Genomic DNA, 14564 nt, shown 5'->3' with positions numbered 1-14564 from the left:
AATCGCAAAACATTTTCCGATGCACATCATCTATTTTCTTTCTTCTCTAGATACTCATGAATACTGGGAAATTGAAAAATTAGTATTGTCGGTCAAAGTTACCTAGATTCTTCAAATTCATTCATCAACAAATCCTAAAAAGTCAGTTCATTGTCAGTAAATTTAAAGTCACCAAATCGACATGTTTGTCGTTTGTGAATTGGCATGTGATCCCATTTCTTTTGTAGTAGGTAGTTATTTGGTCTCTAAAGATTGTTGTTACATTTTTGTTTGGTTTTGAACTTTATTTTGCTTCCGATCTACAATTTTTTGTTGTCATATCATAAAGAGTTCTAATTTTAAACTTTCTGGCATTGTTTCAAAGAGTTATTATTTTAACATAATTCTTTAGAAAATATCATCTGACTGTTATCAGTATAAAGATAATAAATCAAAAGCAAAGATCCAAATATTATGTCGAAATTTTATGTAATTCGGAATTCCTTGATAACAAAAATAATTAAAAAAATATCTTTTGAATTTTTATTAGTATTTTCTAAATTACATTGCTTTGTTTTATTATACAAATTGGGCTTTATTAATCTCCGTATTCTCGTCATTGTATTGCAGAATTATCCACCTTGTTAACTTAGTTAACTTAATTATAATTTGCACATTCTGACAACGGTGTTTTCATTGGGAAACAAACAGGGTTGTGATAGAATTTATTTTTATTTTGCATTGTTCAGAATGTTAAATTGTTTCTTTAAAGTAAATTCTGATATTGACAGTCTGTTACATTTTTCTTAGCCAAAAATAGCATTTCAAATATGACCCAATTAAGAAGATATAATGTTTTGTAGGTTAATTATTCATTTTTTGAGCTGCCTGGCCTTATTCTGTTATTTATAGGCGTTATAAATATTTCAAAATTTAATAAAAACTCCAAAAATTGCAGTCAATTTCAACGTTATGGGTTTTTATTTTCTTGAAATTTTATGAAAACTTACACATTTTGGCAACGTTGTAAGATATCCTTACGAATCAAACAGGGTTGGGGTAGCAAAAAAGGGATTTATTACTGAATTTTCAACTTTTTACTTGAATTAATTTCTATTCAATTCACAAATTTTGTGTTGATCAAATACCGTACGGTCGAAAAAAACGGAAAAATGTGTCTGGAATAACCATTTTATCTTATGGACTTGCCTTTGAAAAGACAAATTTTCTTGGACTAATAAAAAGGAACCACAAAAAAATTAAGTAGATAAGACAGGTGACTTAGATAACAGATTGATGTGAGACCAGAGAAATAGAAGGGATAGAGAATGAGCGTCAACATGCGCAGAAGGTCTAATCAAGTTGGGCGCCATATTCCAGATCTTCGTGTCATTTTGTATATAGGTGGTAATCTATAAGTAATCAAATATCAATTTGCTGTTTTCAACCATACGGGGGCCAATTTAAATTTAGTAAAATTCTATCATTTATTATGGTTAGCTAACATTAATATGATTTATTTAATTATCAGTTTCAAAACTGCGTACAATATTGGTATATAATACACTAAATATACGAATATTCTGACAAAAGACGCTACGGACAGATGACCTTTTCGTCGTTAAACACTCGAAATGATATTAAATAAGTATTTACAATATTTCATGTTTACTTGTACTGAATTACGCGTTTCAATTTAAAATTTTTGCAAATTTGGTAAAAATTGTTCTAAACAACTTTTTGTTCAAGTTGTAGGTATATTCATAAAAACATTTGGTTCATAATTATTTTTGATGATTACCTACCTTGTATTTTTTAATATAAATCTAGAAAAAATATGTTTTGTTTTATTTTTTTATTCGTCCCTTCAAATTGTGTTACAAAAACTGTTACATAACATGTCCTCTAACAAATATTTTCATAATACATAAACATCATTGATTTTATTAAGGGTATTATTATTAGTATTTATCCTGGTTTTTGTCGACAATAAAAACTCAATCTTGTAATAGAACATCAATTTTATATTTCGTAAAATTATTTTGATACAAATTCAATTTGTCAAAATTCAAGTCTTAATATATTGATAAACAACCCAAATAATTCCTAAATATTTTATTATAAAAAAACTGTTACCGGTAAGTTTGTAAAACACATTATGGTTTACATATTTCTGGTACACTTGAACTTGTGCTTTCATGGACACTATAAGAGTGCACTGTTTTACAGAAGGAATCTTCTTCCTCAACACGTAATAAAAACATCCTCTTTAAATGGCCACATCGTACACTTATTTTTGACCATTCCCAATTACAATCACGATTTTTACAAATCGCCTTTAGGAAAACTAAAAATAAACAGTTTTGGATCATCTGTAAACACGATTATGTTGTATAAACTTACACATGAAAACTAATCATTTTTCCCGGCGTATTAGCTTTCTTAGAATGACTATGACAATATACAACAAGCCTTTTTGAATTAGTGTTTAGAATAATTGAGATAATAATAAATTTTAACTAGATAACAACACAAACGAAAAAAAAAAACAAACAGATGTCAATTAAAGAGGGGAAGTGACAGCGAGACCTGGAAGATGTCTGCCATCTTGCCGTCGACAAAAATTTGGATGCGCACTCGTCGAAGCTCATTCTCCCACTTCCATATCTCTGTGTGAGACCCATAGAATTAAATTCCTGAAACAAAGATATTTTATGAAAAATTGAACATTCTGACAACGGCGCGGTATTCCTAACAAGCGAAACAAGGTTACGTGATCGTTTACCTTTAGGCATTTCTACGAAAAATTAATTTAAATGCCAATATATGTATATTTATTTAATGAAACCCAGACTTGTGTGTCGAATACGCGATAAATGGAATTAAAGCAGACAGAAAAAAAGCATTCGGAATGGAAGAGTTATCTGAATTTTCGGCGAAATTTCGTCGAAAACTTGTTGTGAACGACCATAGGTCACCGTGTTTGTTGTGATAAAACGATTGGCCCTTGCTCCCATATTTTTCCGACTCCTGTTGTTATTTAATCTTGTTGGCTATTTTTAACGATTTATAATTCCATATTGTGACGATTTTTTCCGTAATTTTCTTAGTAATTCGTAAAAATATTTCTTACTGTATCCGGACGGTTTAATGAATTTCAGACTCATTATTTTTTGTGCATAATGCAATTAATGCATTCATATTTGATGTATCAGTAATTATATTGGTTGGAACATGGCACTTGTTGAATAGCATCAAAATATGGTTATGTCACTAGATGCATCTATTTTTAGTGATTCTAATTTATTTGAAACTGGTATGCTATACAGGGTGCGGATAAAAGTTTCGTATTAGGCTTTTTTGTTTCAGTTGTCCAATCATTAATAAGAGTAGTAACTAGCGTTGTAGACTTAAAAATACTAGAGTTTTTTTTGTAATTCTTTTCGAAAGACTGATTGATTGAATGATCTGGAACGATTGAGACCAATTTTCTGTCATTTCTTTCTATATCTCTCGATCTAAAATTCGGTTATTAAAAAATTCGAATTTAAAATTTTTTTTTTATTAATTTAAGTTAATAAACGGAATATCTTAATGATATGGCAACATAGGTAGTAGATTAAATTTAGAAGAAAAAAAACTTAGAAAAGATCCAGTGGTTCTCAAAATTTAATTGAAGGGGTGGTAGTTCTCGATAAAAAAAAACATATTTTCTCTTTATCGTTTTTCTAATAAGTCCAAAATAACGGAGTTATTTTACTTTGAAAATTTCAAAAAAAAAATGATTTTTCGCCAAAATTTTGAGAACCACTGGATCCATTCTGAATTTTCTTTCTTGTAAATTTAATCTAATACCTATTTTGCCATATTATCAAGAAATTATGTTTTTAACTAAAAACTAAAAAAATTTCCAAAAAATTTTTCAAAAAATTTCGAATTTTCAATTTTTTTTCGCGAAAAAAAACTCAGGCGTGTTTCTGGTGTTGAACTATACTCCCAGGTTAAAACACTTGCACTTATTTCTGGGACACCCTGTATAATAGAGCATAAATATTTAGACTGGAATTAGGGGCATAAAATGCAATAGATAAGAAAGTTATTTATAAAAAAAACATATATTTACTGTGTTACGTAAAATGAGTATGCAGTTCGTTCAAATGAACAAGAAATAAGTTCAATCGGAGAGTTGATTCAGTATGAGAAATAGAATTGTGCTATTCAATTTGCTAAAATGAATCGTAATGCCATCATTGTCTTGCGTATCTCTTATGCCGTATCCAGACTAAGGCGGCAAAAATTAAACACGATTTTGAGACAAAAACAAGACAAAAAATGTCTATAACTATGTGGCGGATTCATCTCTCCAAAAAGAGTCTTTATGGGTATTTCGCCACTGCACTTTCGTTTAGGTTTAACGCTGAAGTGTTTACAAAAAATAACTATTTTATTTTGTAGATTTTTCTTGCAGTGCAGTGGCGAAATACCGATAAAGATTTTTTTTGGAAAAACAAGACAAACTTGCGACAAAAAAATGGCGAATTCTGACAAGACAAACTTGAGACAAATTGTCCACACCGCAAGGACAAAAGTACAACAAAGTCAAAAGTTTAGTTGTTGTGAATGAATTTTATTAACCATGTATGATTTCACTGGTCTCCCATTGTTGGCAGCACACGCCATGCACACTGCGCCGACAACTTGTAAAATATACGAACAAAACATAGACACTTTGATCTTTACTGACTCGACGGGACATTGAAAAGTCTCCGAATTTTAAAACAAAACAAAAATGTCGCAGAAATGTATTGGATTTGTCGCAATTTTGTCGAAAAACATGAATGTTTCTGTCTTGTCGTTGTTTTGTCTGCTTAGTCTGGACCCGGCATTATGTTACACCCAGTATATTTGACATATTATTGTTTTTTACAGGCAAATCGAAAAACGCTCACAGAAACAAACAAAATCAGCAGCAACAACAGTCCCACCAAAATGCCAAACCACAGCCCCCTCCCCATCAACCGCAGCAACCTCAACACCAACCGACTCCCCCTCAACAACAGCAACAGCATCAACAAGCTGCTCCACCTGTCCCGACGCCGCAGCCTCCCAAGTCCGGCAACAGGACGCAAAAGTCGAAAGAGCTCAACATCAAGGGTGCGAGCAAAGAGGGCACCGACATGGATGCCTTCAACGACAACAACGGTGGCGCCACCACGCCTAAATCGACGGAGATCAACGCCAATTCGGTCCCCGTGGCGAACAACAGGGCTGACGTAAATGCCAATGCTGGGCCTCCCCAGCAGCAACAACAGAAGCAGCAGCAGCCACCTCAAGTCGTTCCTTCCAATGTAGAGACTGAAAACTTAGTTAATTCGATTAGGTGAGTCTATAGTGCCTTGGGACTTATGGCTGAGAGAGACTTTGACTATAACCGTTGTATAAGGAAGCTAGTAGCTTTACTCCTTTGTTCTTTTTCTGCCACTTTATATGACCTTGTTCTCGCGTCCCGTGACCACTGACGTAGCTGTATAGTCGTGGTCTATAACTAGGCACTCGCCTTAGTTTCGCAGAGATGTATTTAGGAAAATATGAGTTCATAATGAAATAAAATAAAAAAAATGATCATCGAGTAAAAATTTGCTTGTAAACAGAATATTTTCACATTTCGTGTAAGTAACAATTCTTCTGTATCTGAAAATCTTCTCATGGGAAGAAATGCGGAAAAAATATATAATGACATTTTTATGTTATTATCTATTTCAAAGATTTTGTACAACTTTTTTTAATTTAAAACAAGTTTAATTTTAACATTAATGTGTTTGTTTTGTAGTAATATATTGGTTAGGTGATTTTCATTGGATAACTAATACATTGAACAACACATTGTACTAAATAATAAAATAACATATTATTTAAACTTCAATAATTGCTAATAAACAGGTGCAGTTCGTTAAACAGCAAGCAAGGGATGGTTGTCAACAGTAAAATCGATAAAAAATTGAGGTTTAAATGAAAATAATATTAAATTATTAAGTAGTAATCAGTCATGAGAAAATTAACCTGAACACAAACATGATCACAAATGACTCTAAAAAAACTCAAAGCACAATTTTTTGAAATATTACTACAACCAATAGCAGCACACAGTAAGGCACCATTTTTTGTCAATCCGTCTCTGTGCTGGGACGCAACGCTCAAACCTCGCAGGTCAACGGACGGAACTCAACTGAAACGCTTTGCAATCTGCCGATATTCGACAGATTGTAAGAACTGACTCTTTTCCTTCTGCTATGCTATAATCAGAACATTTCATTATTCTCTTCTCTCTTCCAGTGATCATAAGAAAAAAACAACCGACTCGAACGAAAACGTAACGACGACGACAATCAAACCGGCCGCCAGCGAAGCTCCGGCGCCCCCAGCTTCCGCCATCGTGAACAGCAGAGCCCCGCCGGCTTCCGCCGTACCAGCGGCGGCTGTTGCACCGCCCGCGGCCAAACCAGTGGCATCCAAGCCGGCCTTCGACGTCACCAGCATCATCAAGGACGTGCCCAAGCAGGCGCCGGTGCACCCCTTCCCCCAGGGAGGCGCTGCTCTTCCTCAGACCGTGGTCACGCCCTCGGAGAACCACGAGAGCGCTGGCGACGGCGACAGGAACGCCTACGGTAACGATAGGGGCGCGGAGAGGAAGACGGAGGGCGTAGTCAGTAACAAGGTGAACATGGAGAACGCCATCAATAATTTCAAGAGTCAGTTGCCGTACAGACCAGGTAAGAATCGATTTAAAGCTTTAAAAATTGAATTTTATGATTACCATATATGGTGATCATTTTTAATTTTTAGTGATAATTTTAGATGATTAATATTAACACTTACCCTTAAAACCGAATTTTTAATATTAAATACGATCACCATATATGGTGATCTAATTTAAATGAAGTAGGATCGCCATATTATGGTGATCATATTTAATTTTTAGTGAGAATTTTAGATGATTAATATTAACACTTACCCTTAAAATTGAATTTTTAATATTAAATACGATCACCATATATGGTGATCATATTTAAATTAAATAGGATCACCATATTATGGTGATCATATTTAATTTTTAGTGAAGATTTTAGATTATTAGAAACCATTATAAAAGGAACCATTATATCATGGCGACATTATTTAAATTGAACAGATCACCATATTATAGAGACCTTATTTTTTTAAATCATTTTTCGTGCGATATCTTAAAGTATTGCCTTTGGTATTGCTTAGTATCGTTCAAAATTAAATATGTTTAATAGTGATCTTATTCAGTTTTGGGAGTGTCGTATATAATTAAAAAAATATCATGTTGGGTCTAAAAGTAGATCTTCTGGTGTTAAATCTGGTATTATTGCCATATAATGATTATAGTATTGAAAATTAATAAGATCACCACATTTTGGGTCATCATATTTAATTTTGAGTGGTTCTCTAGAAAATTTTGTAATTAATCATTTAGAGGCTAAAGTAAACCTTCTGAAATACCATCAACAAATTGTGGTGAACAAATTTTAAGTTTAATAGGATCACCACATGGTGTCAATTGTAATATTGGTTAGATATTGCGAATTATTTAAAAACTAATAAAATAAAACTACTTAAATATGTTTGCCATATTATGTGTGGCGATGATCACATTTAAATCAAATAAAATCACTGTAATGTTATTATTTAATCCCGTGTGTGAAGATTTTTTAAATAAAATTTAGATTCGAGGAAACTATTTCTAAAATTAAACATAAAAAAACCATAAACATAAAAAAATATATACATAAATTAAACAAAAAAACCATATTATGGTGATTACATTTAAATTAAATAATATACCACGTTATGGTGATATTTTTTTTATGCTTCAAATGACTTCAAAATTGACACATTTAAAAATGCTTTAATGATTTAATATGATACAGTACCATACAACAATTAACAATTTCATGAGTCTTCTGTTTCTTTGTTACAGGTCAGTGGGCACCAGATAACAAAGATGGTCAAAGGGTGTACGAAAGAGACTTTTTGCTCGCGTTGAAACACTCCCCAGCCAGCAGGCAAAGGCCTGAAAATATACTGGATGTTGTTTCGATAGACGATAGAAACGTAAGTTTTTTTTTAAATCCATCAAATACCTATAGTTTATTTGAAAATTTATTCCACAGCGTATTCCAATGGATTCACGTTTATCCATGGGCGGTAGGACAGACTTCACAAACCCACCCTTCCCTAATTACGGTGGCAAATCAGGATCACAAAGAGGGGTAAGCGTTATTGTTTTTTTTTTGTTTATACATGCATACTTGTAAATGTTTTTCATGATGATATTTTTTAAAATATAAACGATGAAAGTAGTGATCTGACAGATTTCTTGATGTCAATTTCAATCTGAACTAATTATATGACCCGTAGAATCTATACATTATCTTTTTTACGTGATTTTTAAAGGTTTTGATCGTTTTTTCAGCCATTGCCAAAGAGGAACAGTCAAACTGGCAAAATGGGCAGTAGGACTGGTGACAAGAACGCCAACAAGCCTCAGCCCAAAGTGTCAATATCGTTGCGCGGCGATGTCAAGTTGCACGAAGCTGAAAACGCGTGGAAACCGACCAGGTTCCAAAAGGGTAAGTCGACAATTTCTGGGAATTTTATACAGGGTCCGGCAATAGTGCGTAGGGCATCTGTCGCTCATAGAATTAAAAACTTGGGAATTTTATTTAAGCGCAAACCTAAAGTATGTAAAAGGATGTATTTTAGAAAAATATTTTAACTTCTATAGGGTGACTCAAAAAAGTGTGAGTGGATCGGGATGACTTTTTTTTTAAATGGAACACCCTGTTTGTTATTATACCAAAGAGTAGATAAGACAAGAGACGACAGTGAACAAAGAAGTCCAATTTGGCGAGAGAGACGCAGATATATTAAAATTTAAAGGTCCCATGAAGTCCCATTTTGTCTGTTGCCAAGTATATTTCTTTGAAAAATAAACAAGATTTTCTGAAAATAAATTAATAATATAAGAAGGATATAAGTAACGCATGTTAATACGGAAATATAAATTTCTAGTTTAGATTGGTTTAGGTTCTTTTTTCGCAATGTACTGATAATATCAAAGAAACAGAATTACTAAGTTGATCGATTTCAAAGATAAACAGATAAAATCTGAAAATCTCTCAACGGCGTATTTTATCTAATCTAATCTATGATTTTAGGACGCTAATCAGCTGTGCTAATCAGGCTTAAACATAAACAAATCTGATTAGTTGTTTTCTCGCATTTTTGCCTTTTTAAAGTGTGTTTTCAGAGTTTTTCGATATATTATCATTTTGAGAGTTTTTAAGGTTTAATTTTAGTATCGTTTTTGTTGCGTACTAATTTGTAAATATTGTTAAATATGAATACTGAACAGGACACGAGTAGCAGGAAAAGACGAGATGGTGGCAATGTGTGTGCTTATAAAGACTGCAAAAATACGTCTTATTCTTCGACAAACATAATATTTTACTCTTTTCCAAAGGATCCTGAAAAGTACTTTTATAGAAATATACTATATAATTATGTTATTAAACTAAATGTAATCCATAGATCGAAGACATGGTTAGAAGCTTGTATTATATTTTTACAAAAAAAATTGAGCAACTCTATTTTTTTGTTCACAAACTCCACATTGTGATTTTACACTTGTTCAAGTCCATATGTAAAAAAATACACGTAAATAAAACATTTCTTACAAATCGACCTGGTCACTTTATCTTGTTTACCAACGATATACAAAATATTGCTTTTATTATCTTTATTCCCCGACAAATATGTTTCTAATTATAATTTATTTTATATAATATTTATAAAACTCATTTTTTTTTTCGTTTCTATTTATTTCTTTACCCATACAGTAACTATTTATAAGCTATACAGGCAAGTTTTAATAATAGCCTATTTCAAATTTCCCGCGAAAAAATTACGAAAATTTAAAGGAACAAGCGAGACGAGGTCGCTCTCCCCACCACTCAAACATGAAAGGTACCGCGCGAGCTGTCGTCTCTTGTCTTATCTACTCTTTGATTATACTTCGGTAATTTCAGAGATATTAAATGAACAAAAAAAATTTATTTTTTCAAACCATCCTTAAAAAAGTTATTACAATTACAAGAACCCTCTTGAAATCAAAACTATATTAGGTATTTACTTTAGATAGGTTGTACTTACTTTGCTATAATCATGGTAACTGTAAATCATACAGGATGTTCAAAATTATACGCCAAACTTTCTAAAATATAATTTTTCTTTGTTTTTTAAGCGGAACACCCGGTATATTATTTTTTTCATTAGATGGAGAAGTAAAAAATGAACATTTTTTGTATTTAAAGTATTTCAAAATTTTTAGTGGTTTTGCAGATACACACAGTATTATCTCATATGGCTCTTTCAACGGTATAAGGCTCCGCGCGCACTGCATCGGATCGGACCGACCAGCAAAAGCGACTGCGACCATCGTACATATAGACGGCGCCGGCGTCCACTAAAACATTTCGGCCTGTAGAGGCCAGATTCCTACCTCTACCTATCTACGATAGTCGAGTCATCGCCTTCGCCGTTTCTCGCCGGCCCGATCCGATGCAGTGCGCGCGGAGCTTAATACGAGAGAAAAATCATTGAGTGGCATTGATATCAATTTACTCTAAAAAATGCCATATGAAATATAAAACCGCTAATATCTGCGAAACCGTTACAAATTTTGAAATACTCTAAATACAAAAAATGTTCATTTTTTAATTCTCCAATTATTGAAAAAATAACATGCAGGTTGTTCCATTTAAAAAAGAACTAAGAAAAATGTTTTTGGTTTAGATATAGGAATATTATGCTTTATTAACAAAAATTTAGGTAATTATTGGGAAAACTGGAAATCGTCAGATTTTCACCAAAATTGGTATACACCCTATTTTGAGGTCGTAGATTACGAATCTGAACTTTTTTTTTTGGCGGTCTCTTACCGTTTTTCAGAAAAACGGAAAATTATTTCAACATCGATTTTTTCTTAATTTCTCATATTTTTAAGGTTTTCTAGCACATATTTTGTTAGGTATTCAATAAACAATGATGTTATTGCTATTTTCTGTTACTTTTTTAACCAATTCTATGCATAATAGAGGAAAATTTGCTAAAATAAATTTGTAAACAATCTGAAAATGTTGGGTTATGTGTTTCTGGCATTTAAAGCAACGTTGCCAACGCTAAACCTAAATTTAGCGTGTTTTTTTTTCGCTCATTCTGGTATTACGAAAGGCGGTCGCCAGAAGAACGGCTCCTTCCCATAATTGCTATTTTACCAACGAGATCTGACTATACCACGAAGTTGCACGAAAGAGTTTTGATTGCATTGGTTACAACTTCTTTGCGGAGGGGGTTAATCTTTTTTTGATATAATATAACAACAAAAGATTAACACCCTCAGCATGGAAGTTGTAACCAATGCAATCAAAACTCTTTCGTGCAACTTCGTGGTTATAAATATAATATAACAAAACAAAAGATTAACCCCCTCCCCATAGAAATTGAAACCAATGCAATCAAAACTCTTCCGCGTAACTTTGTGGATATAGGTAGGTATATTTAATTATTGTCGTTATAATTTATTTAAAATCCCTAATCACCCGAAAAAATAGAAGATATGGCAACGTTGTAAATTTTCAAATTTCTAGATTAGGTCTAGAACATGATACAAATAATACAAGGTATGATATTGCGCAGGTTGGTCACTACGTCACAGGTGATAAACGGCACCATTGGTCGGCAAGTTCCGCGCGCCAATTTCAAATTGTCAAACAGATGACAATAAATGTGAAAATAATTTTTCAAATGTCAAGCTCGATGATTTGACTATGTTTGACATAACTTTTTGGGTTATGTCCTAATTCTTCCCTATTTTATGTCTTTTTATTAGTGGAAATTGCACAATATGGATATTTTTCTGGCGTATGACGTCACAGGTGGTATGCGCAAACTTAACGAGATTGGAACCGCTATCGATCATATCTTGTTTTCTTTATACCATGGGTCTAGAATATATTTGTCTCTCTCATTACATAGGAGAGAGAAAGAAGGATATATCAAATGTCAAACTTCCATCTGGTTTCAATTTTCTTTGTTATTTTGTTAAGAAAAGTGTTTTTCAGTAAAATTTTGGAATTTTTCTATCCTCAATCAAGTGTAGCTTTTAGATAAACTATAATATAATGAAAATATAGTGAAATTATTACTTTATAGGGCCGAAATAAGGAAAAATTCAAAGTTGAAATAATTTTCCGTTTTTCTGAAAAACGGTAAGAGACCGCCAAGAAAAAAGTTCAGATTCGTAGTCTACGACCTCAAAATAGTGTGTATACCAATTTTGGTGAAAATCGGGCAATTTCCAGTAATTACCAAAATTTATATATTTTTTAGCAATAAAGTACTTTTGAATTGAATTGAATTGAAAAATTATATTTTAGAAAGTTTGGCGTATATAACATCCTGTATGATTTACAATTACCATGATTATAGCAAAGTAAGTACAGACTATCTAAAGTAAATACCTAATATAGTTTTGATTTCAGGACAGTTCTTGTATTTTTAATAATTTTTTGTTTGTATACTGGGTGGCTCATTAATCTGACGAAGATCAATATCGTCGTTGTTAACGAAATTACTACCCTGTAATGTATGAGGATAAACTTGTAACAATTTTTTTTAGTTTTGGATTATTTACCAGTTATAAATAAGCGTCTATTTCTCTTTTTTTTAGGTGAAAGTACTCCTGAGGAAGATACGAAAACCGAAATTCTGTACAAGAAAGTAAGGTCGGTGCTGAACAAACTGACTCCCCAGAAATTCGACACGCTGGTGAAACAGTTCAGGGACCTGAAAATCGATACCAAAGAACGACTACAGGGTGTCATCAATTTAGTTTTCGACAAGGCTATCGACGAGCCCAATTTTTCCGTGGCCTACGCGATGATGTGCAAAGAATTGCAAATAATGGCTGTAAGTAGCCGAAAAAAACATTATTTTTAGCTAAATTTTTGTTTGAAAGCGTTCAAAACTATGCTGAAAAAATTTCTCGGAAAATTCCATGAAAAATATTCATTTTTTTTTGCAAAAAAACTAATAGGGTGTGTTTTTGACGTTGAATTTAAGGGACAACCTGTATATTGATTAAATGTTCTTTCAGGTGCCGACCGAAAACGTACCCGAAGAAAAGAAGACGTTCCATTTCAGGACGGTTCTGTTGACTCGTTGTCAGAACGAGTTCGAAAAGAATTCCGTGGACGAAGGCGAGAGAAATACGAAAGTCGAGGAGATCGAAGCATGCGCGGATCCGGTAAGTTCAAAAAACCCATGTCGTAGTAACCTTTTAATTTGTTATCACTTGAAAGGTTTCTATGACGCCGTTTTTTCTTTTTCGATCGTACGGTACATTGTTTTGTTTTGCGAGAAATTATTTTTTTATAAGATATGGTTAACATTAGGAGTGTTTTTTTTTCACAGGAAAAGAAGAAGGAATTAGCTTTTGAATTAGAAGAATACAACAGGCGGTTGCGTATGAAATCCGTAGGAACTATTAGGTTTATAGGTAAGTTTAGTATTTTTGTCACACAAAAAAATAATACCCTGTATCGTAAAAAAAATAATGATGTTAGCGTTGGGCGTTATGATCAACCAAATTCTAATGTAATTATTTTACATTACCTACAGGGTGCACCCTGTATATAAATCAACTAAAACGACGACTACACTCAAACTTTGGCGCACTGATATACTTTTATCATCAAACATACAGGGTATGCCATAAATTTGGCAACAAATTGGACATTTTTTTTATTGAATTATTCAGGAAAAAGGTTTATGCGGAATTATTTAGTGTACTCAGTAACAAAACAAATAATTTGACATATTGTAGATGGTAGTATGTTTATTTCTTTTTCTACACAGGGAAAAACCAGCAACACTGTATGCCACCATTTATTTTGTTTCTTTGTCTGCCAACCGGCCATTTATCTTTATCTCTGTCGCGTGCATTAAAATACAGACCAAGCAGATGAAGTGACCAGGATGGTATACCGAATGGTTTTAACAATATGCTCATTTTTATACTGAATTTTCCGCACATTTAGTGCTCTCCCAAAATTAAAAATTCGAAAATTCTTTATTATCGTTAATTGGAAATATAAATCACATTTTAAACGAAATAGTTCAAATGTATCGATATTTAGACGAGGTTTTTTTATCATTCTAGGTGAATTATTCAAACAACAAATGTTGACCGCCACAATCATGAAGAGGTGTTTGCAAACGTTGTTGGAGAACAAAGACGAGGAGAGTTTAGAATGTTTGTGCAAATTGCTGACCACGATCGGTAAAGAACTAGAATCGAAAGGCGTAGATTTGTCGGTGGTGTTTGATGAAATGAGGAGAATCACAGAAGGAAAGAGGCAAAAAGTCAGCAGCAGGATCCGGTTCATGTTGCAAGACGTCTTGGAACTCAAATACTCACATTGGGTAAGTTTGGTCCTTCG

At 32.9% G+C, this 14564-nt stretch overlaps 1 protein-coding gene across 5 annotated transcripts in view; it reads left to right on the top strand.

The window, feature by feature from the left end:
* The window catches only part of LOC115878690 (eukaryotic translation initiation factor 4 gamma 1-like), an 81573-nt gene that overhangs the window by 47056 nt on the left and 19953 nt on the right, over positions 1-14564 (top strand). For all 5 annotated transcript variants that reach the window (XM_030895264.1, XM_030895267.1, XM_030895263.1 and 2 more), the window contains 9 exons: positions 4909-5359; positions 6313-6749; positions 7982-8115; positions 8175-8273; positions 8477-8633; positions 12794-13032; positions 13220-13369; positions 13537-13621; positions 14285-14547. In XM_030895264.1, coding sequence (XP_030751124.1) covers positions 4909-5359; positions 6313-6749; positions 7982-8115; positions 8175-8273; positions 8477-8633; positions 12794-13032; positions 13220-13369; positions 13537-13621; positions 14285-14547 — 2015 coding nt within the window. The remainder of the gene's footprint in view (positions 1-4908; positions 5360-6312; positions 6750-7981; positions 8116-8174; positions 8274-8476; positions 8634-12793; positions 13033-13219; positions 13370-13536; positions 13622-14284; positions 14548-14564) is intronic.

The sequence above is a fragment of the Sitophilus oryzae genome, unplaced genomic scaffold (genome assembly GCF_002938485.1).
Source record: "Sitophilus oryzae breed Bouriz unplaced genomic scaffold, Soryzae_2.0 scaffold_1521_pilon_pilon, whole genome shotgun sequence".
NCBI classification, from domain to species: domain Eukaryota; kingdom Metazoa; phylum Arthropoda; class Insecta; order Coleoptera; family Curculionidae; genus Sitophilus; species Sitophilus oryzae.
The sequence above is the reverse complement of the archived record's forward strand: the minus strand, read 5'-3'. Positions and strand labels throughout refer to the sequence as shown.